The sequence below is a fragment of the Symphodus melops genome (assembly GCF_947650265.1).
Source record: "Symphodus melops genome assembly, chromosome: 1".
In the NCBI taxonomy this organism is placed as follows: domain Eukaryota; kingdom Metazoa; phylum Chordata; class Actinopteri; order Labriformes; family Labridae; genus Symphodus; species Symphodus melops.
Window position 1 is genome coordinate 25,118,301 of NC_136691.1, and position 20,874 is coordinate 25,139,174.

Below are 20,874 nucleotides of genomic sequence, written 5' to 3' on the forward strand. Positions count from 1 at the left end.
CCAACTTTTATCCTTCACTTGGTGACCCCGACGATGGGGGATGAGGTTTGATGGAGGACGTAAGTATTGATTAATTTATAACATTTTTTGAAATATGTTTAATTCAAATGTATTAATTTCTTAAGGTAGTAGAACGACTGCATTGAAGTCTATGGTACAACGTCCAGACCTATCCAGACATCGAGAGGCCTCACAAAAACCAAAGGTGAACACAAACCTTTTCCATAAAATTGTGCACATTGGAAAACCTAAATTATCGTTGTCTGGTTTGGGTATAGACGGTGTTAATGTCTAAATTTAGAAAATTGAATCAAGAATACAAGTAAGCGATCGAGCAGAAAGCCGCGCGAGGAGAAAAGCGTTCGAGCAGAAAGCCGTACGAGGAGAAAGCCGCGCGAGGAGAAAGCCGTACGAGGAGAAAGCCGCGCGAGGAGAAAGCTAGCTGGGTTGAATGTTGGGCTGGGTCTTTTCTTCTGACACTGAATGACAATGTAAAGAAGGCAACAGGTTGAGCGCTGGTCATTTCAGTCGACAGAGAACTGTGTGTGGGATCATTGGGGAGGCGGTGATTCAGCAGAAGTGTATTAAAACTATTTGTGAGTCTGGGATAGAACCCCCAGTCACTGGCCGCAGTTGTCATTAGGACTGCTGTAGAAGCTTGCCAGTGAGGACTCCGAATGGAGCATTGCGTCTATTCATTTTCTGCTGTTCACGTGTATAGTGTTTTCTGTTGTGTGTTAATTTGAACTTAAGTTCTGCTCCTTAAGTACAAATATTTACACTGTAAAACATGAGAGCCCCATTAAGTTATGTGAACTTGTTTTGTTTTTTTTACTCAAATTGTCATGGTAAGTTTTGAATATTGAACTCATGTTTATAAGTTTTAGAAAAATAAACTTAAAGTAATTAATTGTCTTGACTATTTGTAAGTTTTGTCATGACTGTCAGTGTTGATTCAACTTATTTCTGTAAGTTATACCTTGAAAAAAAGAAACGGGGGAGGAGGGGTGCTGCTGAAGAAATACCACCTGTTTTGGGGTTAGTCAAAAATAAAACTGTAAAGCTATGATACTTAAGAAGTATAGTGCTCACCAGTTCGCTAAACTGGATAAACCATAGTATTTCAACCACAACTTAATTATTGACGCAACAATAGAGAAAACAGCAGTGGACTACTTTCAGCTGCGGAGGGACGCACTTTTCAAGCTAGCTGCAATTAAACGTAGGTTTAGTGCAACTGCACAGTGGACCAGGGCGGAGGTCCACGACGACATTCTGCTGGGAGAAAAGACGCGGCAAGGAGGTAAGTTATCTTTTAAAAGTGCTTTTGAGTTTGTGTCGATAAAATTAAATAACACTGTCAGTTTCTTCTGTGATAAAAGGGAAAAAATTCAGCACATTGGCAGAGTTTTGCGAATATGACTACATTACCGTGTTTTTCTCTTTGCTAGTCCATCGTGTTAATCGAATTTTCAAATGGCGAATAAGTTTTATTACACCACTATTGTCCATAGGGGACATTTTAGTAGGCGTTCGTTTAGGTTATAAATGCTTCAGATGTGACGGGAGCAAAAAAAATAACTTTTCAACTAAACATTTGCCTGCAAGCACGTGCTGGCTAGCTAGCTAGTTGGCGACACGGTCAAGTCTAAGTAATTGCCGATGTGTTTTGGCATGCCGAGCCCCGGAGGATCGCTAAGTTCAGAAAACGGTCACTTTCACTGTTGCCGTGATCCAATGACGTTTTTATTATATAAACATGATTGACTGGTACTGACATTTAAAATACGATCCGCTCATAGAAAACTTTGCTAATAGAAAACAGCGCAGGTCGATAAAAATCACTCGGTTTCAACCTGATAATTCTGTGTAGAACGCCTGCTGCAGCCAGCATGTGAGGCGTTTTGGGAGCATTGGTAAGATATAGTACAGTCGTGGCCAAAAGTTTAGAGAATTTGTGGTCAATCCTCAAGCAGCGGGTGGACAAACAAAAACCCACACATTATTAATTAAACTGATTATTCATATTGCTCGGTCAGGATGTGGCCCAGAAGTTGATTGACAGCATGCCAGGGTGGATTGTATCCCTGAAAGTCATTGCACCACAACTAGGTTATGCAAAAACAGCGATTCATCAGCAGGCATAGAGGATTAATAGCTGTGGCCATACTGCAGTGCAACCAATATAAGGAGGTGAAGGTGGGGCAACCAAATCATTTGCTGGTGCACTTAGAAATGTGGTGCTACTGGTGGAAAAGTTAGTCTGGAGCCCTGTTATAATATATATTATAAGATAAGACAATATTTATGCTATAACATAACATTTGCACACAGCAATGTGCCTACATATATTTTACTTTTATGTATTCCATGTATACATTGAGCGCAGAGGCGATTATTTAACAATATGTTAAGGAGTAGTTACATTTATACAGTCTCACAATTACAACCGGCCCTTTGAGGGCAACCATAATGCTTATGTGGCCCGGGATGGACATGAGTTTGACGCCCCTTGCTTAGCTCATAGTTAGTTCCTCTTTAACCCAGCTATGGTATGTATGCTAGCGACAGTGGGAATTTAATAATGTGGCCGCTCGATACCTGATATATTTTTCAGAGTAATCATCACCACATTAGTGCAAATAAAGGTGATTTGTTCAAAAGATTGCTTGATTGATCTTTTTTTATATTTTTAAAAATGTTATATAAAACTAAAAAAGAAGTACAGATAGAATACCGTTAAAGTATGATTGACAAGAAGTATCGGTAAAAGTAGTAGTACCGATAAAATCAATCCCCATCCTTAGTCACCACCCAGAGTCAGGGCTTACTTTTTAACTGTCTGCACGGTAAGTTTTTAACTTATGAAATAACATGTTAATGGAGTCTAAAATAATTAGTTGTTGTTTTTCTCTACAGATTTCTTCAAGCATGTCCCTCTCATGAAGTGGAAATGTAAGTTTTGTGCATTTTCAACGAATTGCCAAGGGAAAATACTACAGCACTACAAAGAGCGACATGGGCATCATCGAAGGAGTTCAGGCCTCATCTGTATTCACAAAGACTGTTTAAAAACTTTTCAAACACAGGCTGAACTTAAAATTCATTTGAAAGATCATACAAAAGCTTCTACTATTGGAACCAAATTATCTTGTGATTTGTGTACATTCTCAGATCCTAGTGACATTAACAAGTACTTTGCACACTTGAAGACTCATTTGAGAAAGAGAGAAACTGTTAAATGTCCCTTTGTGGGGTGCTTTTTCAAGTCTTGTGTGTTGTCAACTTTTACAGCTCATAGGAGTCGCAATCATAAGTCTTCCACCTTAGAAGATTTCAGGCCAGAGCTTTTTGCACTGACTACACTTTCATTGCCTGTAATAGAGGAGGATTTTGTTTCAGACACTGAAGATATACTTGTATCTGAAGCTGAATCTGGACTTGATAATGAAACGTCCATTCAACATCAATTGGGATCTCTGTTTCTCCGCATGCAAACACTTTTGCATGTGTCAATTTCAGCAGTACAGGAAATAATTGATGAGTTATTTGACATTGGAGAATTAGCTCATCAAAATATAAAGACAGTCATTGATAAAGTTTTGAAAGACAATAATTGCATCGCTGATGCCTCTGTGGTTGCTTCATTGACTGAACAATTGCAAGCTTTGAACCCACTCAAATTTCTCTCAAGGGACGGGCCTCTTGGCACTGATCGCAAAAGACAGTCATTTTATAGAAAGAACTTTACAGTTATTGAACCAGTTGAATATTTGTTTAATACACAAGAAAAAAAGTGCTCATTTGTTTATGTTCCTATTTTACAAGTGCTCAGTAAGCTGTTGGAAAGAAATGAAATCCTTCAGACACTAAAGACCTCCTGTCAACAAGATGGTCATTACAGTTCTTTTCAAGACGGAGAATACTTTAAAGAGAACAAAATTTTATCTGAAGGATTAGGAATAGCTCTTGGACTATATATTGATGATTTCGAAATTTGTAATCCATTAGGCACTTCAAAAAAGAAGCACAAAGTTTGTGGGATCTATTGGGTGATTGCCAACTTACCTATAAGACTACGATCATCATTATCATCAATCTATTTGGCTGTGTTATGCAAAACCGTCCATGTAAAAGAACATGGTTACAGCAAGGTTCTAGGGCCTCTAATTAGAGATCTTGAGTTCCTTGAGAGAGAAGGTGTGTTTGTTCAACGTCTTGGCTCAAATATTAAAGGAACAGTTTTATATGTATCTGCAGACAACTTGGGTGCACATTCACTTGCTGGATTCCAAGAGTCTTTTAATGTTCAAAAGTTTTGCAGATTTTGCTTGGCAAATCGTCAAGATATCCAGAAATTTGATGTTAGAAGTGGGGTTTTTACTTTAAGAACACCAGCATTGTTTGATGAGGCTGTTAATGTGCTTAAACAGAGTGATGAGTCTTGTGTTGATGGTGTGAAGAAAGACTGTCCTTTAAACAGACTGACCCATTTTCATGCTGCAAAAGGATTTCCACCAGATTTTCTACACGACGCCTTAGAAGGAATTGTACCTGTGGAACTCTGCATATGCATTTCAGATCTCATTGCAAAGAAGTATTTCACATTGACTGAACTTAATTGTAAAATATTGACATTCCCCTTTCAATTCTATGACAAAACTAACAGGCCTCAGACAATACAGACAAACCTTCGAAAAAATGGAACCATTAATGGCAATGGACATGAGAACTGGACGCTTCTGAGATTTCTTCCGCTGTTTATTGGCCATCAGATCCCAGAGGATGAAAAAACTTGGCATATAATTCTTGAATTAAAAGACATTGTTGAGTTGTTAGCCAGCCCCTCATTCACAACAGAAACCCTGTGCTACCTACAAGCTAAAATCTCTGACCACCGACAGTTGCTTTTAGAAGTTTTTCCTTGTACAAAATTGCGCCCTAAACATCACTATCTGGAACATTATCCGACATTAATCAAAAAATTTGGTCCTGTAATTGACTTTTGGACAATAAGATTTGAGGCTAAACATTCCTTTTTCAAAAAGGTGGTTCGTGATGCTGGCAACTTCAAAAATATTTTGCACACTTTGGCTACAAGACATCAACTAATGCTGGCATATTACCTAGAGATGCCAAGTGTTTTTAAGCCAAGCATCGAAACAGGACGGGTATCTGTTGTGTCTGTGGGTATTTTAGATGCTTCTGTCAATGTGGCTATTCGGAACAAGTTTAGAGGTCTGGACTCCGTTTCACTCACCTCCACTGCCTTTTTGAATGGGACGAAATATTCAAAAGGAATGGTACTCTCAGTTGGGCACACAAGTGGACTGCCTGATTTTGAGAGAATATTGGACATTTGTTTAGTGGAAGGCCGCATATTTTTAGTTACTGAACTCTTTACAGCTGGATTTTTGGACCATCTAAGGTGTTACCAGCTGACCAAAAAAGAGCCTGCAGTAGCTGTGGTTGTTGATCCGGACCAGCTAAATGACTACACTCCTCTGGCTGCGTACAGTGTTGATGGAAAGCTGCTCATCAGTCCAAGGACATTCATGTTACAATAAGGTATCTATAAAAACACCCATGGTCATTTAAATCCTTTTTATTTAACACTTGTTAAAGTTAAGCCTTGCTAATTTACTGCTTGCCTAACATAATCCCACACATTATTTCAGACTATGCATTTCTTCACTCTTATACTACAGCTGTGGTCAAAAGTTTTGAGAATGACACAAAAATGAGTTTTCACAAAGTTCACTGCTTCAGTGTTTTTAGATCTTTTAGTAAAATGTTACTCTGGTATACTGAAGTATAATTACAAGCATTTTATAATTATCAAAAGCTTTTATTGACAATAAATAGAGTTTATGCAAAGAGTCAATATTTGCTGTGTTTACCTTCTTTTTAAGACCTCTGCAATTCACCCTGGCATGCTGTCAATCAACTTCTGAGCCACAACCTGACCGAGGAATATGAATAATCAGTTTAATAATTTGTCAGAATTTGTGGGTTTTTGTTTGTCCACCCGCCGCTTGAGGATTGACCACAAATTCTCAAAACTTTTGGCCACGGCTGTACAATTTGTAGTCCAGGCTGCTTCTACTGTTTGTCAGTTTTCAGCTTTGTTTTTTTTCTGTGTGTGTCTGTGTTAAAGCTGTAGGTGCCTCCAAGATGCTTCTCCGAGTCATTGTGTCCCCTCAAGAGATAAGGCGTGTCACCTTAGAGACCATTCCGGAGTCTGTCGACAAGTTATGTGAAGAACTGCGCAGCAGTATTGGCTTACGAGGAAACTTCCTTCTGCAGTTTGAAGATCCAGACTTTGGAAATGAGCTTTGCAATTTGACAGATATCAAAGATCTGCCAACGGACCGAGCAACGCTGAAAGTTTTGTTCACATATTCTGATGCTGTTTCTGATTCAACATTGGATACTGCAAGTTTGAGTTCCCCGAGTAACAGTTCATCAGTGGAATGGCCAGATCCATTTATTATCCCTGATTTCTCCCATGATGTTGAACTTCAGCTGACCGCAGCTAATGATGCCTATGCCAAGGAAGGAACAGTGATGGTCATCTCCAAGGGCATCAAAAGTGAAATACTGGACAAACTAGCCGATATGATATCCAAAATCACCGCCTATCCGAGTAAGGAACATTATGAAAGTGTAGCTACAGCTCTTGTAGCAAAGCACCCTTGTCTCAAAGAGCCGGGGTCTGAGAAGGGATGGTATTGCTGGGTATTCAGCTTGAAATTCAAGATGGGCAATTACCGTCAGCGACTGATGGCAGCTGGATGCCCTGAAGTTCTTGTAAATAAGAGAAAAAGGGGACAAACAAGCAGCAAGGTGTTAAAAAAGTCAAAGAAGGGAGAGGTCCATTACTTGCCAGATCCACCTGCAGGACAAAGCGCCTTTACATCTGAGGAGAATCGGAAGACCATGCTTCTAGAGGTGCAGAAGTGTGATCCAGACTTGCAGTTCCTGGATGAACTGATGACTGCAACATTCTCTCAGCGAAGAAAAGAAGTAATTGGTGACGAGCCACCCGTCTCTGAACTCATGAACAGATGGCCTGCATTGTTCAATGAGAGACAGGTAACTATTGCTAACTCAGACATCCACAAACACAAATGTTCTGTATTTGTCTACTTTAGCAGCAGTGCTATCAGATAGGATGTAATCTTCATATGTCATAATTTGATCTTTACTGGCTTCCCCACTACTTGTGTTTCAGATAAGAGCTGAGTTCGGTAGAATAGTGACCACTGATCTGCTGTCATTCCTGGAGGGACTTGATGCTTGGGTGCCGAGACTCTTGCAGTTGTATAAAGCAGCCATTTCATCAGGCAGGAGGTTGGCCCTTCAAAGTGTTATGCAGTGCCTTGATAAAGAGGTATGTATAGTGTGAATTTGTCAATGTGAACTTCCATTAGGACTCTAGTTTAAATATTGCATGAACTCACTTTTGTGTAACTTTATGTAGGACACAAACCAGAATCGGAGGACAGCTGCCCTTCTTGGTCTTCCACGTTTCTTCTCAGAGGATACTTCAGAGATCATCAGGATGTGTGATGTAAGAAAATATATTAACATGTAAACATCCCTTTTTTTCCACAACATTGCGGAACCTTTTTCATTTAACGTTTAGTACATCATTCAAAACTTACTGGCAGTTCAAATGTTTAAAAATTAACTGATAGGCAGTTTTGAAAACAGAATGTGATGATGATATAGACTGCTGAACTTCATAAGTTAATCACAATAAATGCATAGCTGAGTATGAGGTATATTTTAATACAACCATCATTTTTAACCATTTCCAGGCAGTTTTTATTTTTGTTTTGTTAAAACGTTGCTCTCCATGCTTGTAGCCTGCTCCTCAGTACCTTTTGTAGGTAGTCCAGTGGTGCAACTGAATTATAAGAACCAAAACTAAGTTTGAACGGGTGTTGTGTGGGGATATTTCTTGCATCAAAAGTATGCCAATAAAAGTGTTAGTTTTGTTACTAACTAGCTCAGATTGCTATAATAAGTGTCTGACAACATTATGGAGACAAATTCTACCTTTTTATTTACCTGATGTCGCTTCTCGTCTTTGTTTACATCCTGTTATGTCTGTTATTTGAAGCAGGGGAGTATGGGTGGAGCTGCAGGTACAGAAAGTTGTAGTTTATTTCTGAAGTGATGGCTGAATATTTAGAATATTTTGAACAGTTGGGTGAGGTATTTAAATTTGATGGCCTACATTATTGTTTTTTGAATTGATGAGAAGCTGCAACAGAAGTACAGAGGGAGAGAGAGGCTGCAGAGTTTCAGCCAGCTATGCTGTTGTGATACTCAGGTGTTTGTTTTGTTACTCCTATTAATACATACATTATTGTAAGGATTTGACAACATTATGGAGAGAATCCACAAATCAAATTAAAGTATCACATCAAAGTATTCTGAATCATCTAAATATTCAGCCATGACTTCAGAAATAAACTATAAGTTAACTAATAGAGGACGATGGCTCCCCCTGAGCTTTTTAAAGGCAGCAAAGTCTCTGGTCTATCTAAAGGAGACAAACAATTTTTTTTAAACAATACACCGGTTGAATTGCAATAATATAATGTACACTTTTTTTTAGTTGATGTTTTTCTTCTTCTTGCATTCTCAATCATGAACAAGTTTTGCCAATTTAGTGGCAACTTATTACTAACATTATTTTTCTGAATTACATGCAACAAAATAACAATTGAATTTGTCCAATTGTTTCAGGTTCATGGTGAAACCCTGGACATCTTAATGAAGGGAATGCGTGTCGGACTTCTCATTGGACATGAAGGCGTTCTGCATGATGCATTCCCAATGCAAGTCTTTAATGTGGCTGTGGTGGTAGAGGAGACAATCGTTCTTTCTAATGTAAGAGATGTGGCCACTGGTTTCGCGATGCTAATGGGAACAATCTACTGCCTGAATCTGGAATATCCTTCTGAGATGAAGTACTCATTTGAATTCATGCAAAGGGTCATCATGAAAATAAAACCTGACCACTGTTCAGCCAGGATACATGGACTCAGAAACAAGCTACTGAGGTATCGTTTGTAAACTGAAAAGGATGCCTGTAAGTCCTAACTGGAAGAAAGCTTTTTCTGCTTTGCTCATTGTTACTTCTCGAGAAAGCAGTTTATGTACCGAAGATGGAAAAATCAAAAACAATACAGAATTGTTGTGTCCTCTGGAGAAGAATAAAGAGCCTTCTGATCCATTCAGAACTACAGGCCAAGTCGAACCAAATTGAAGCACTACTATAAGAACTGTCGGAATAAATGTCCAGACTGTTTATGTACTTTTTTGACATTGTGAAGAATGTTAGTGAAGTTAATGTTCTGCATTGTTCATAACTGAGTTTGCACAGAACAACTTGATACAATATTGTTAAAGCAGTGACCTTAGTGATGTGTAAACCAATGCCATAGCATTATATAAACCTGTTCATATAGAGAATAACTTCAGCATCACTATTTTTCGCAAAACATGTTGCAAAACATATCGCAAGATCTTAACTGAGAGGAATGTTATTGTTATTCTGCACTGTTCATAATTGCTTTTGCACAGAACAGCTTGATATATATTGTTGAAACAGCCATTTTGTGGTGTGCAAGCTAAGGTCAAAAAGTCAGCTTTAACTTTAAAATAATTGTTAAGCAATATTGTTATGCTCTTGTCTATTAATTTTACTTAGCTTATTATATTAAAGCTATGTAAATGTTTTGGTACACCTAGCCAGCTGCGCAACTGCTGTGTCTAATCTCCACTTTCTAGTGTTGTATGGGGACAATACATTGCAAATGTTAAGGCATGAGCATTGTTAAAATAAAGTTTTGTTTTTGAACAAAGAAGCTCTAAATTGATTCACTGTGAAGTCTAGATTTAGTATAGTCAAGAGTAGGAATAAAGTTGAAACAATTTAAATACTTTAGCCCTTTTAACTTAAAATAGCACTTAATATGAAATATTACAAAGTCATTTTAACTTAAAAGTGTAAGTTGAAATGACAGGGAATTGTAAGTTTACAGGACAAGATAATGTGAGTTTTCATGAATGGACAATTCAACATAGTAAGTGGACTTAACTTTGAGACTCAAGTTGAAAATACAAACTATCATTAGTTAAACAACTTGTATAACTTAACAGTTTGAGTTCAAACAATGGTTACTTTCAAGTTGAGTTTACTCACATTTGTAAGGCAGCAGGTGAACTTTCATTTCTAAGTTTTACTGACTTAAAATGTCTTACAGTGTAGAAATATATATTTTTTATTCCATTCATCATAGCTCCTTTTCTCTTTTCTCTCACTGGTTCAGAGAGTGGAAAGGAGAAAGGTAGGGTTTTTTTCTTTTACCCTGTTACCGGTATTTTGAGCAACACCTTTAGCTCTACCTGGTAAACCTGTGAGTAGATGTGTGTGTGTGCTGGAGGAGTTTTTGGATGTGTGTGTGTGAGTGCTGTGCTGAGTAGATGTGTGTGTGTGTGTGTGTGTGTGTGCTGTTGATGTCTGTTGATGTGTGTGTTTGTGTGCTGTGTGGTAAATCATGTGTGTGAAGGCCTGTGTAATAATTTTGTTTGAGTGTGATTGATGAATAGAATTTTAGTGTTATTAAATAGGCAATAATAGTGGAACATTTACTGAAGGAGAGGAGAAAATCTTTTAAAACTCTTCTAAAAGGTTTAAAATAGATGAACTCTACATTTGCATAGTTAAAAGGAGGAGTTCTTTTTTAACTGCTAGAAGATTCATTTTGGGTTTTGGCTGTTGATTGGAAGAGTGGGGCTCTGGTCTGTGTGCTTGTTGACTCTGTGCACTGGGTTGATCAGTATCTTTAAAGGAGAGATTAGATAGGGTGTTTTACAGGAGAGAAGACGGCCCCACCCTTTCTTAGCCCATTCAGTATCACCCCACAGTCCTCACTGTTGTTGCTTTGTTTTTATGTAGTTAAATGTGTTCATGTTTTATAGTGTTTTTCTTGTTGTTATAGAGATATATTATATAGCTAAATTTGAGCATTGATTAATTCAAGGAGCGTAGGAAATGAGGTAGCTGTCATAGATCACTAGTACTTATTTGCATGCATTGATTATGCAAACAACCCATTCTGACTTTGTTTTTTACATTCTTAAAATAGAAAACCAAAAATTACTTTATTTTGGCCCCATAGCTTAGACAATAATTTAAACTTCGTAATTATGTTCACCTTGCTGACATTTCAACTATTTCTAGACTGTTTACGAGTGATGTTTAAAGAATTAGACTGGAAATTTTACTGACATCAATGACAAACTGTACACAAAAATGAAGTCAACTTAGATGGTGCTACACTTGTTGGCATGTTCTAAATATAAGGTTGTACTAGGGGGGGCATAGCTTTAGTTCAAACAAGCAGTCCTAGTAGCAGGCCTAGCAGAATGAGTAAAAGCAGAACTAGTTGAAATGCTTGGTTTTAATAGTGTATCACTCCCCAGATGGGAGATACACGTCTTACATCACTTACGCTCACATAAACAACAGCAAACAGCAGATGATAGAGTTAATAAGACTTATAGCTGCACCTCTTAAAGATGCAGCTTCAAGAGGCAGAGGCTACTTTTTGATGCAACCAAATACGTTCCGGTGTTTAATCTAGAGCAACCATATGTACAGCAGCCATATCACTCTTGTGGGAGGAGTACAGGGTACAATTTCAATCCGTACAGGCGTGGTTACAGGGGATATGGTGGACTTGGCTGGGGTGGGTTTGCTCCAGGTCCACAGAATCAAGGATGTTTTTATTATGGGACACTCGACCACTGGGCCAGACACCGCCCAGGACAGTGGGCTGCTCCGGCCCTCCCTCACAGGGCCCTCTGAAGCAGCAAGCAGCATGGTTCTTATCAGTACCGGACTCCTAATGGACAAGGAGCCACCCAGGTGTGACAGCAGCCTGGTTAAATGTCAAGGGTCATCCAGAGTGCTTTAAGGGAGAGGGTTTGGCAGAGCCCCTCCTCACAATGACTGTTGAATTCATGCAGCTCTATGGTTGACACAAGACTATGTTACTCCACTCTCGCTGGTGATGTTTCACAACCTTCAATCTTCATCGCAATGGTTTCCAGTAGTGGAGTTCACGGGTACACCAACGACCATTCCCAGAGACACTTGACAAAGGGGACGTTCTTGCTTTTTATAACTTTTGGAAACTTTGGTTGCAGTCCATCCAGCCTTTAGTCCCTCCAAAAGACCTGTACCATGTCACTTTAAATTACATTCGTACTCCCAACTTTGAGTCTCATGATGCTTTTGAAGCATGTTGTTAACTCTCACTGGTGTATTACCTGTTCCTGTATTCTTATGGGCCTAGAGCGTGTTGTAGCTGCTGTTCATTTGACCTCTAACAGATAGAATGGTTTTAATTCTCAGATTATTTTACTCCATTCTTCTTAGATGTTTCTGAAAAAGGGGGTGTTGTTAATGTGGCCCTTTTTCAGAAAAAAGGGGGATATAGACAGGTATTGATGCATAATAATATATGTAGTTGCTGTAGTAAAAGCTCTTGTAAAGACAACACATAGTGTGACTTTCTTCATCCTTATCTAAAGCATTCACTGTGACAAATCTCAGACAAACAAAGTTGTAAATAGTTTTGTTCCATCCACACATTATTTACACTGCAGAAAGCATAAACATAGCTGACTAAATGAACCTTTACTTCTCATATCTGTGAAGAACAAGTCCAGAAATATGTCAAACTAAGGGCTAATTTGTCAAATGTATTTATTGCTCATTTAGAGGTGAGAACGTTTTAGACAACGTCTGTTGTTTTAGACATCCAGAGAAACTGTTCCACTTATCACTGAGTAAACTGGAAAAGTAAAACGATTCCCTTCATCACAAAAAGTAAAAGTACTAGATATAGCATTGAAAGCAGCAAAAGGTGACATAGATAGACACTTTAATGATCCTGAAGGAAGAATTTAAAGGTAATAGTGAAAGAAGGTGACAGAAAGTAAAAGTGGTTCAGATGAACCTGTTGGTGGATGTGAGGAAGAGAAAGTGCAGAAAGAAGGAATTAAGTAAGTGATTAGAAAGAGTTCAGGAAGTGATGAGACAGATGAGGGTGAGAGTTTGAGACAGAGAGATTGAGAGGAGATTTAATGTCTACTTATATTTTGTTTTTGTTAATGGGGTACAAAACAATATGTTTGCAGGATACATCTTTGTAAATATTTTCCTTCAATGAATAAAAAAAAAAAGAGACAGTAATAAGTAACTTTTACTTACAGTAGATTTTCAATGAGCTAGTTTTTATTTTCTTTTGAGTGCATGTTTAGACTGACTTTGAGTATTTTAGTAAAATATTAATAAAAAATAGTACCTTTATTTGAAAGAATACTTTAGTTCTCTTTATGCCTCTGACTGAGGGTCATTTGATATTTAAATGGCCTGTGGAGATGGTGTGAAAGACTGATGGTAGCACACTAAGATCTGCTGCTCTGATCACTTCTCTCAAGATGTTTTTTGTGTTTTTAACTTTAAGCCACATGAAACTTCACATTTTTTTGGTGAGTATTTTCATTCATCATTCCTGTAATATATTCATATTCAGTGACAGTGGGTCTAAGGGGGACGCCCCTGGATCTCACCAGACTTGAATATGGATTTTATTATGGGGGCTCTAATTGTACTAGTAGCTTCTCTTTCTATATGTATAATATGATAATAATGATAAATTAATACACTTTTTTGTTGAATGATTATTATTGACATGTTTAAGAATGGATCAGGACAGTTTTGTTTTGTATTTTTTCTCTTTTTGTTCTCCTTTTCTCTTGTGCTATCTTTCTCTTAGGATTCAGAGGCAGGCGCAGTGATCTTGCAAGTTCTCAATATCTTCACCTCTCCAACACCACTCTCCTAGACTTCAATGGCAACATGTGTTTAACAGACGTAAATGATTAATTCCTTTAATGCAGGTAGATTTCACCACTACCAGACCAGATGACTGGACTACACAACCCCAGGATGTGAGTGGTAATAAAATGAAGCCCACCATTGTAAAATTCTCAGTTTGTAGATGAATAAAGGATTATCTTATCTTACCTTATTCAGTTTATCAGAGCTTATTGCCTTTGATTGCATGTTAATGCTCAGGCCTTGTTATTCAGGAACTTAACATTGATGCTTATGAAGAAGACTCTTTTATATTGACCTCATGTTTAATGAGGTCAAAAGGGGGAGTTGATAGAATATTAGGCCTTTTTCTGCTTATAATCAAAGTGTTTACTGCAATAAAGTTTCATCACCCGGTCCAAAGGAAAGGTTTGATATTTACAGTTTGAATGATGTTCGCTTACATTTATATTATACCAGTTATTTTATCATGTTTCATTCCAGGTTTGTGTGTGTTAATAAAATTGTCTGACTTTTCAGTAAGGTGTTTGTGTGAAGAGGGCTTGCAGAAGTGAATGCACATTCCAACACGTGTTTGATGCGGCCCTTTAAACTGAATCACTCACCAAATCAAACATAGGTTTAGTTTAAGGCCCTGAACAGTTAATTACTCATCCACTTTTATATAGGTTGAGTGAGTCTTGATTCTTAATTACCTAAATTGTCTTCTCCTTAAAACGAATTAGTTACTAGACTAGATGTCAGGTTGTGATAAGAAACAGGTAGGAAGTGTCTTCCCCTACAGATGGTGAAAGGATTCGGGAGTAGATGCACCAATGAGAGATGGGGAACCACTCATCCGAAGACGCATAATTTGGAAGTTGCCCCAATCGGAGGAAGGAAACCGCACATTCTTGAATGCATTATTTGGTTAGATATTCTCTGTCTAATGTATAAAAGGGTTCAGGGAAAGATAGTCGGGGCTCAGACTTCGTGAACTGATCCAGCATCTGTCTGTTGTCAGGGACGCGTAGTGTTGAACCCAGAGACTCTGTAACTTCTATTCTTGATTCATCGGGTTAATAAACTCTGTTAACCTGAAAGAGACGCCTCCAGTCATTCCTCTCATCCCATCAAAAGAATGCGCAGAGATTTGAGGTAATTATTTAGAGGAGTCAGATTTATATTAACAACATTTAGGAAAAGGATGAAATAGCAACTTTTATCCTTCAATACCAACTTTTATCCTTCAGTATTAAGACCTTCTCTGCTGTCCTCGCATCAGCTCTAAAGAATATGTACAACGACGCATTTTCTTGTCGTCGTCTCCCAGAAACCCTGTCTAGGGCCACTATTGCTTTGATTTTAAAGAAAGAAAAGGATCCTCTACTATGTAGTAGCTATAGACAGAATTTTGCTTCTGAATGTAGATTTAAAAATTCTCGGCAAGGTTCTTGCTCTTCGCCTCCAGCGAGTGTTGCCCTCCATCATCTCGCTGACCAAACAGGATTTATGTCAGGCTATCAATCTTCCCACTTCACCTGTCACCTTCTGAACATTATTCACTCTCCAAGCTCGATGGCCCCAGAAATCTTAGGTTCTCTGGACGCCGAAAAAGCTTTCAACAGGGTCGAATGGCTATTTAAAGTTATGGCCAAGTTTGGTCTTAGCGACGACTTTATTTTCTAGGTCAGATAACTGCACTCATCCCTGTTAGCTTCAGTCCAAATGAATAACCCGTTATCGCCCCCCTCCTCTCTTGAGAGAGGAACAAGGGTTGCCCGCTGTCTGTCTGATAGAACCCGTTGCTCTTTGGCTGCGGGCAGAGGAGGGCTTTAAAGGTGTCACATTTAATACATATGGTCTCAATATATGCAGATGATGTGCATCCATCTAAAACCCAGTTAACTCTCTCCTTTGATCTTCAACACTCCAGACCAGTTTGGGGCGTATTCTGGCTATAAACTTAATTATCAGAAGGACGAGTTGTTTCGAATGAACTCTTTAGCTAAACAGCTCATTCGTTCCTTAGTGCCATTTAAATTTATCACCCCATCTTTTGCTGACATGCGTAATGCAGACTTTGTGCCTTTGGATGAAAAGGCTGAGAAGGACTTTGAACGTTGGTCTGTCCAACCACTATCCCTTGTCGATCAGGTTCATTTGATGGATTGATGGTCACCCCTCCTAAATCTCTTTCTGTTCCAACACGTTCCTATACTCATCACTAAATCCTTATTTGATCAAATAGAAATGTTAATATCTAGATTTCTATGGGGGAGCCAAACCGGCTCGAATCCATAAGTCAGTTTTACAAGCTCCCATTAGTGATGGGGGTCTGGCACTCCCTAACTTTAGGTGATATTACTGGGCGGCCAACATGCAAAGATTCCTGTCCTGGATGGGTGATAGGTGTGACTCCTCCTTGCTTGGGTTTGCGTGGAGATGGAAACCCCACATTTCTCTTTGCGTTCCGTCTTGTGCTCTTCACTCCCTCTCACTATAATGTCAGATGGGAAGAATACAATTGTTAACGCTTCTTTTAAAATATGGAGTCAGCTTAGGAAGAACTTTGGCGTACAACCATTTGTCTTTGTGTATTCTATTACAGAGAAGAAACGGGGAACTGAAGTGCACAAGTGATAGAAGTCAGCAGGGCATAACAGAATCCTGCTCATTGATAGAGTATTGAGGTCGTAGTTAATCTGCCCGCTTATAAAAAGTTTGTAATAGTTTGTACACTCAAAAAAACCAACATGGGTGTCTGTTACAGCCATGTAAGTCTAACACGTAGCTTCTACTATATAAAATCATGCTTTGTGGTTGAACACTTTTAAATCATGTAGTTTTAGCATAACATGCAGCAACTTAAAATTTACTAGACTCATTTATGTTAACACAACATAATTCTAATGGGTTAAGATTGCAAATCACGTCTGCTTACAACTCCAGACCAGACGGGGGCAGTAATGTGCAAATCCCTAATTAGACATGCCCCTCATTGTTTTATATCAACCAAAGGCCAAGGTCAAAGGCGTGTCCCTGGCAAAGAGGAGCTGACATTTTGAGAGGGAACAGCATGTGAGGGAGAAGGTAAGTTTAATCCTTTATCATCCATCGAACAGAAAACAATACGGGTGCAGAAATGTTATCAACAGTTAGTTATTGTCATCTTTTGCATTTTGGATGTTTTTTGTCGTTACCGAGTGTTTTATTAGGGTGCATTAAGCACCCTAGCTTAATGCAAGCTAGCGTCGACGAATTTGCGGAGTTTCTCTGTTAGCGCGGGTAGCATTAGCATTAGCTACTCGAGCTGGACCACAGTACTCGTGGTGCAGCCAGGTTTCTTTGAGAGTGTAAATACGACAGTTTCTTTCGCTGCGAAGCTCTTCACAGTCTGATGTCGTTCGCTTTGTAGACGAGGAGCGAACGTTTGCTACCATTAGTGTAAGCACCGTTAGCGCATGAGGATTAGCATGTAGCCCGGTGTAGCGCTCATGGCTATTGCCGGATGTCGTTCAACAAACACAAGAAAATATCGAGTCCTACGTATTTGTCCGTCAAAAACAATACAAACATCAGTTATACACTTTAATTATTGTTTTTACATTTGTAGCTCCCTTGCTAAGAATGTACTTGCTATCCTGCACTCATCAGGAAGTTTGGTCCTCTTGTTGGTCTCTGGACAATGCAATTCGAGGCTAAGCACAGTTTTTTAAGCATGTCATTCGACACTCAAACTGCTTCAAAAACGTGCCCCTCTCGCTAGCTTTTAAGCATCAGCTCATGATTTCTTACCACATGAGAGCATCTAGGTTTGAAAAGCCTGTTCTTGAGATGACAAATATCTCAACAGTTCATGTTGATGTTTTAAAAAAAGAAATTGTTCAGAATATTGAACAAAAAATTCCTGGTATAAGAGAGTTACACATAACAAGATCTGTGTCAACCAAAGGTGTAAGTTTCAAAAAGGGCATGATTATAGCTCATGGGTCTACAAGTGGACTTCCTGACTTTGGACAGATAGTTCATATTTTTGTTATTCAGGAGACTAAGAGACTTTGTGGGTGGTATAGTGAGCATCACAGAGCCTTTGAGCTCACAGCATGTCCAACCAAAGACATAGATCTGATTGAGCTTAGTGACCTAGCAGATGACTACCCTCTGGCAGACTACTTTGTTGGATGTCTCAGAATGGTGACATTAAAAAGACACATACATGTATAAGGTATGATGACATTCTGATTTATAATTTCATGTTAATTGGACTGTCACACTCTCGTGGAATTAAAAAAAAAAAGCTGTAATGATTTCATGAGTTATAGATTAATCAAAATGCTTAAACTAGCCTGGAAATTGATACAGTATTAAACTGGTAATATCATGAACAAGACCAATGGTTCTCAACTGGTCCAGCCTCAGGACCCACTATGTCTCTATTAATAACGGTCGTGACCGACAGATTCTGAGCACATGTTGGTTTATTTTTGGCACGTTTTAGCATAAATGTCTCCACTAAGCTGGCAGAGCCACATCTAGAGGTTAATAGTGGACAACTACTGGTGTCACCACCACTAAATATCCTGCTGTTGAAACTGAGTCAGAAGAAACGCGTCCTTTAGAATAAAAGACTTTAGACCACTACTTTTTGCTTCTGAGACCCTCTAAAAATGGCTTTGCGGCCCACTTTTGGGTCCCGACCCACCAGTTGAGAACCACTGAACTAGAGGGTAATGACTTTGTAAAAAGTAACCTTACAGTGTCTTGTATCCCTGCAGTATTTTGTTTATTTTTAACCAAGATATTTTGATCAATTTGTTGCACCCTGTAGTTTTCCAATTAAATGAGACTCTTAGCTTTATATGTATATATGTTTTGTTGTGTTTATTCACAGGTTGTTGTGAAATGGCGGCTCCAGTGAAGCTCAGAATTATCCTCGGGGAAAACAATTCTCAGAGACTTAACCTGCAAGATGGGATTCCAGAGACTGTTGATGAACTGGTTCAGCACATAAAGAGGCAATGCGGAGTAGAAGCCCACTTCAGGCTGCAATATATGGATGCTGAGTTTGGCAATGAATTTACCAACTTGACTTCAGTGTCAGAGATCCAGGACAGAAGTACCTTAAAACTCGTCTTTGATTCAGCTGCTGCTACCCTGTCTGGTGGCTCCCTACCTCTTGCACCCTGCTCCACTCCTGCAACATCATGTTCTAGTAATGAGTCATCACTTTCATCCGGTAGCTTGTGTGACACAGACATTTTGTCCTCTCCTGAGTCCACCTCTTCAAGATCCTCTGGATGGCCTGTTGTTTTTCTTGTGCCCCGATTCCCATATGATTGTGAGCTGCAGCTGGAAAAGGCCAATGCTGCATTCAAAGAGAGCGGAACTTTATTGAATCCTGACATTAGACTTAAAACTGCTATTCTTGACAGTTTAGCTGAAGCGATTGTTCATTACAAAGTGTACCCCTCAGACAATGACTTTGAAGAGGTTGCCGAAGCCCTTGTATCATCCCATCCATGTTTGAAAGAACCAGGCTCTGCCACTGGATATGGTGGATGGAAGGTGAGCTTGAAGTACAAGCTTGCTAACTACAGAAGGAAGCTCAAGCGGGTTGGATGCCCAGAGGTTGAACTAAATTCCTTGACAAATAAACCTGCAGACAAATGCAGCCCTGCTTATGGTGTGAAGAAGCCCAGAAGAGCTGAAGTGAATTACTGCCCATCCTACCCATCTGGTGAATCCACAGAGACACTTGAAAAGATGAGAGAGACCCTGCTTTTGGAAGTAAAGAAAAGGAACAATGAGGGCACAGTGGCAGCAATGATGGGGAAGACCTTTGCACACAGAAGGCAAGAAGTTACTCGTGATGCACCCTTAATTGCTGATTTCAAAACCAGATGGCCAGCTCTCTTCTGTGTACGCGAGGTAGGTGAATAAATGTACAGCACTTATTTACTTTGATTGGAATATTAGTCTTTTAATATGTACCAGTGTTAATATGTACCAGTGTTTCCCCTAGAAATTGTTTCAGCCGTGGTGGTACCGAACGAGCGGCTCTAATAGGCAAGCCCCCCCACCCCCCCATGATCTTCACCAGTTGAGACAGTACTGATACTGTCACTGATATGGAGCAATATCAGCCGTCCCTCGGGGCCCTAGGCAGTTGCCTACCCCGTTGCGACGGCTCTGGCTCCCGCCGCTTCTTAGGGAAGCGGCAGCGCAGGTTAAATTGAAATATTGACGATGTCCCCGTGAAAAGAAAATCATTCTCGGCATTTTGTAGGCGTGGCGGTCGAATTTCAGCCGTGGCGCACCGCCTATGTAAGGGAAACACAGTGTGTACAGTGTGATTTATATCAGCCAAACAAAATATGGGCAAGCCATTGAAGTAACTCATAAGCTGATTCAATGTTTTGATGAAAGATGACAATTCAACTAGTTGATCATTTCAGTGCTATGATAGTCAAACTTGCTTTTGTGTACCCTTGTTTTTCATTTAAGCTTACTGCTGAATTCAAGAGGATTACAACCATCAGTTTGCTGCCAAAGTTCTTCTCAGAGCTGGATGGTCACTCTGCAAACCTGATGAGGGTGTTTGGCCAGAAAGGCGGAGTTCAAGGAAGAAAGATCAAGAGCATTATGATACCCATCACTCAGGTATGATGAAAAAAAAACTGTCAACCCTGTACAGCTTTAATATTTAAAATTTCATGCTGGAAATTTAAAGAGTAAATACAAGAGGGACGGAGAGAAATAAGACTAGATGGAGAGGGGGTGAAGTACTTTATTGAAGAAGGATCTGATAAAATATGAACCTTGGGCAGGTTAGACATTGTCCACTGACGTTAGTGTTGTAGTTACTGTTTCCTGGGACCACATGCGTTTATTTGACATTTCTATGATTACCGTAAATGTCTTGCTTGGACATAAAACTGATGCACCCGTGGCTATTGTAAGTT

At 39.2% G+C, this 20,874-nt stretch overlaps 2 protein-coding genes across 5 annotated transcripts in view; both read left to right on the plus strand.

Moving 5' to 3' along the window:
• Positions 1–810: 810 nt before the first annotated feature.
• Positions 811–9,872, plus strand: LOC306841808 (uncharacterized protein). 3 transcript variants are annotated; one of them, XM_079371805.1, is made up of 7 exons: positions 814–1,303; positions 2,920–2,955; positions 5,407–5,568; positions 6,158–7,095; positions 7,235–7,393; positions 7,484–7,573; positions 8,761–9,872. In XM_079371805.1, the coding sequence occupies exons 4-7, from the start codon at positions 6,175–6,177 to the stop codon at positions 9,088–9,090; spliced, it is 1,500 nt and encodes a 499-aa protein (XP_079227931.1). In that variant the 5' UTR covers positions 814–1,303; positions 2,920–2,955; positions 5,407–5,568; positions 6,158–6,174; the 3' UTR covers positions 9,091–9,872. The 3 variants fall into 3 exon arrangements, with proteins under 3 accessions (XP_079227933.1, XP_079227931.1, XP_079227932.1); XM_079371806.1 differs by having other exon boundaries at positions 5,429–5,568; XM_079371807.1 differs by lacking the exons at positions 2,920–2,955; positions 5,407–5,568 and having other exon boundaries at positions 811–1,303.
• Positions 9,873–17,019: 7,147 nt separating this feature from the next.
• Positions 17,020–20,874, plus strand: part of LOC306829898 (uncharacterized protein) — a 4,970-nt gene continuing 1,115 nt past the window's right edge. Inside the window, exons 1-2 of one of the 2 annotated variants that reach the window (XM_079353114.1) lie at positions 17,020–17,066; positions 20,417–20,572. In XM_079353114.1, the coding sequence (XP_079209240.1) occupies positions 17,055–17,066; positions 20,417–20,572 (168 nt within the window). In that variant the 5' untranslated portion in view covers positions 17,020–17,054. Of the gene's footprint in view, positions 17,067–19,404; positions 19,841–20,416; positions 20,573–20,874 lie in introns of those variants that run through there. The other variant, XM_079353113.1, reaches the window with a different exon arrangement.

Excerpts from the sequence above, each read along its gene's own strand:
- LOC306841808 (XM_079371807.1), top strand. The coding sequence starts at position 6,175 with ATGCTTCTCCGAGTCATTGTGTCCCCTCAAGAGATAAGGCGTGTCACC. Across the intron at positions 7,096-7,234 it reads CATTGTTCAATGAGAGACAG|ATAAGAGCTGAGTTCGGTAG; the intron begins GTAACTATTGCT and ends CTTGTGTTTCAG. Across the intron at positions 7,574-8,760 it reads AGATCATCAGGATGTGTGAT|GTTCATGGTGAAACCCTGGA; the intron begins GTAAGAAAATAT and ends CAATTGTTTCAG.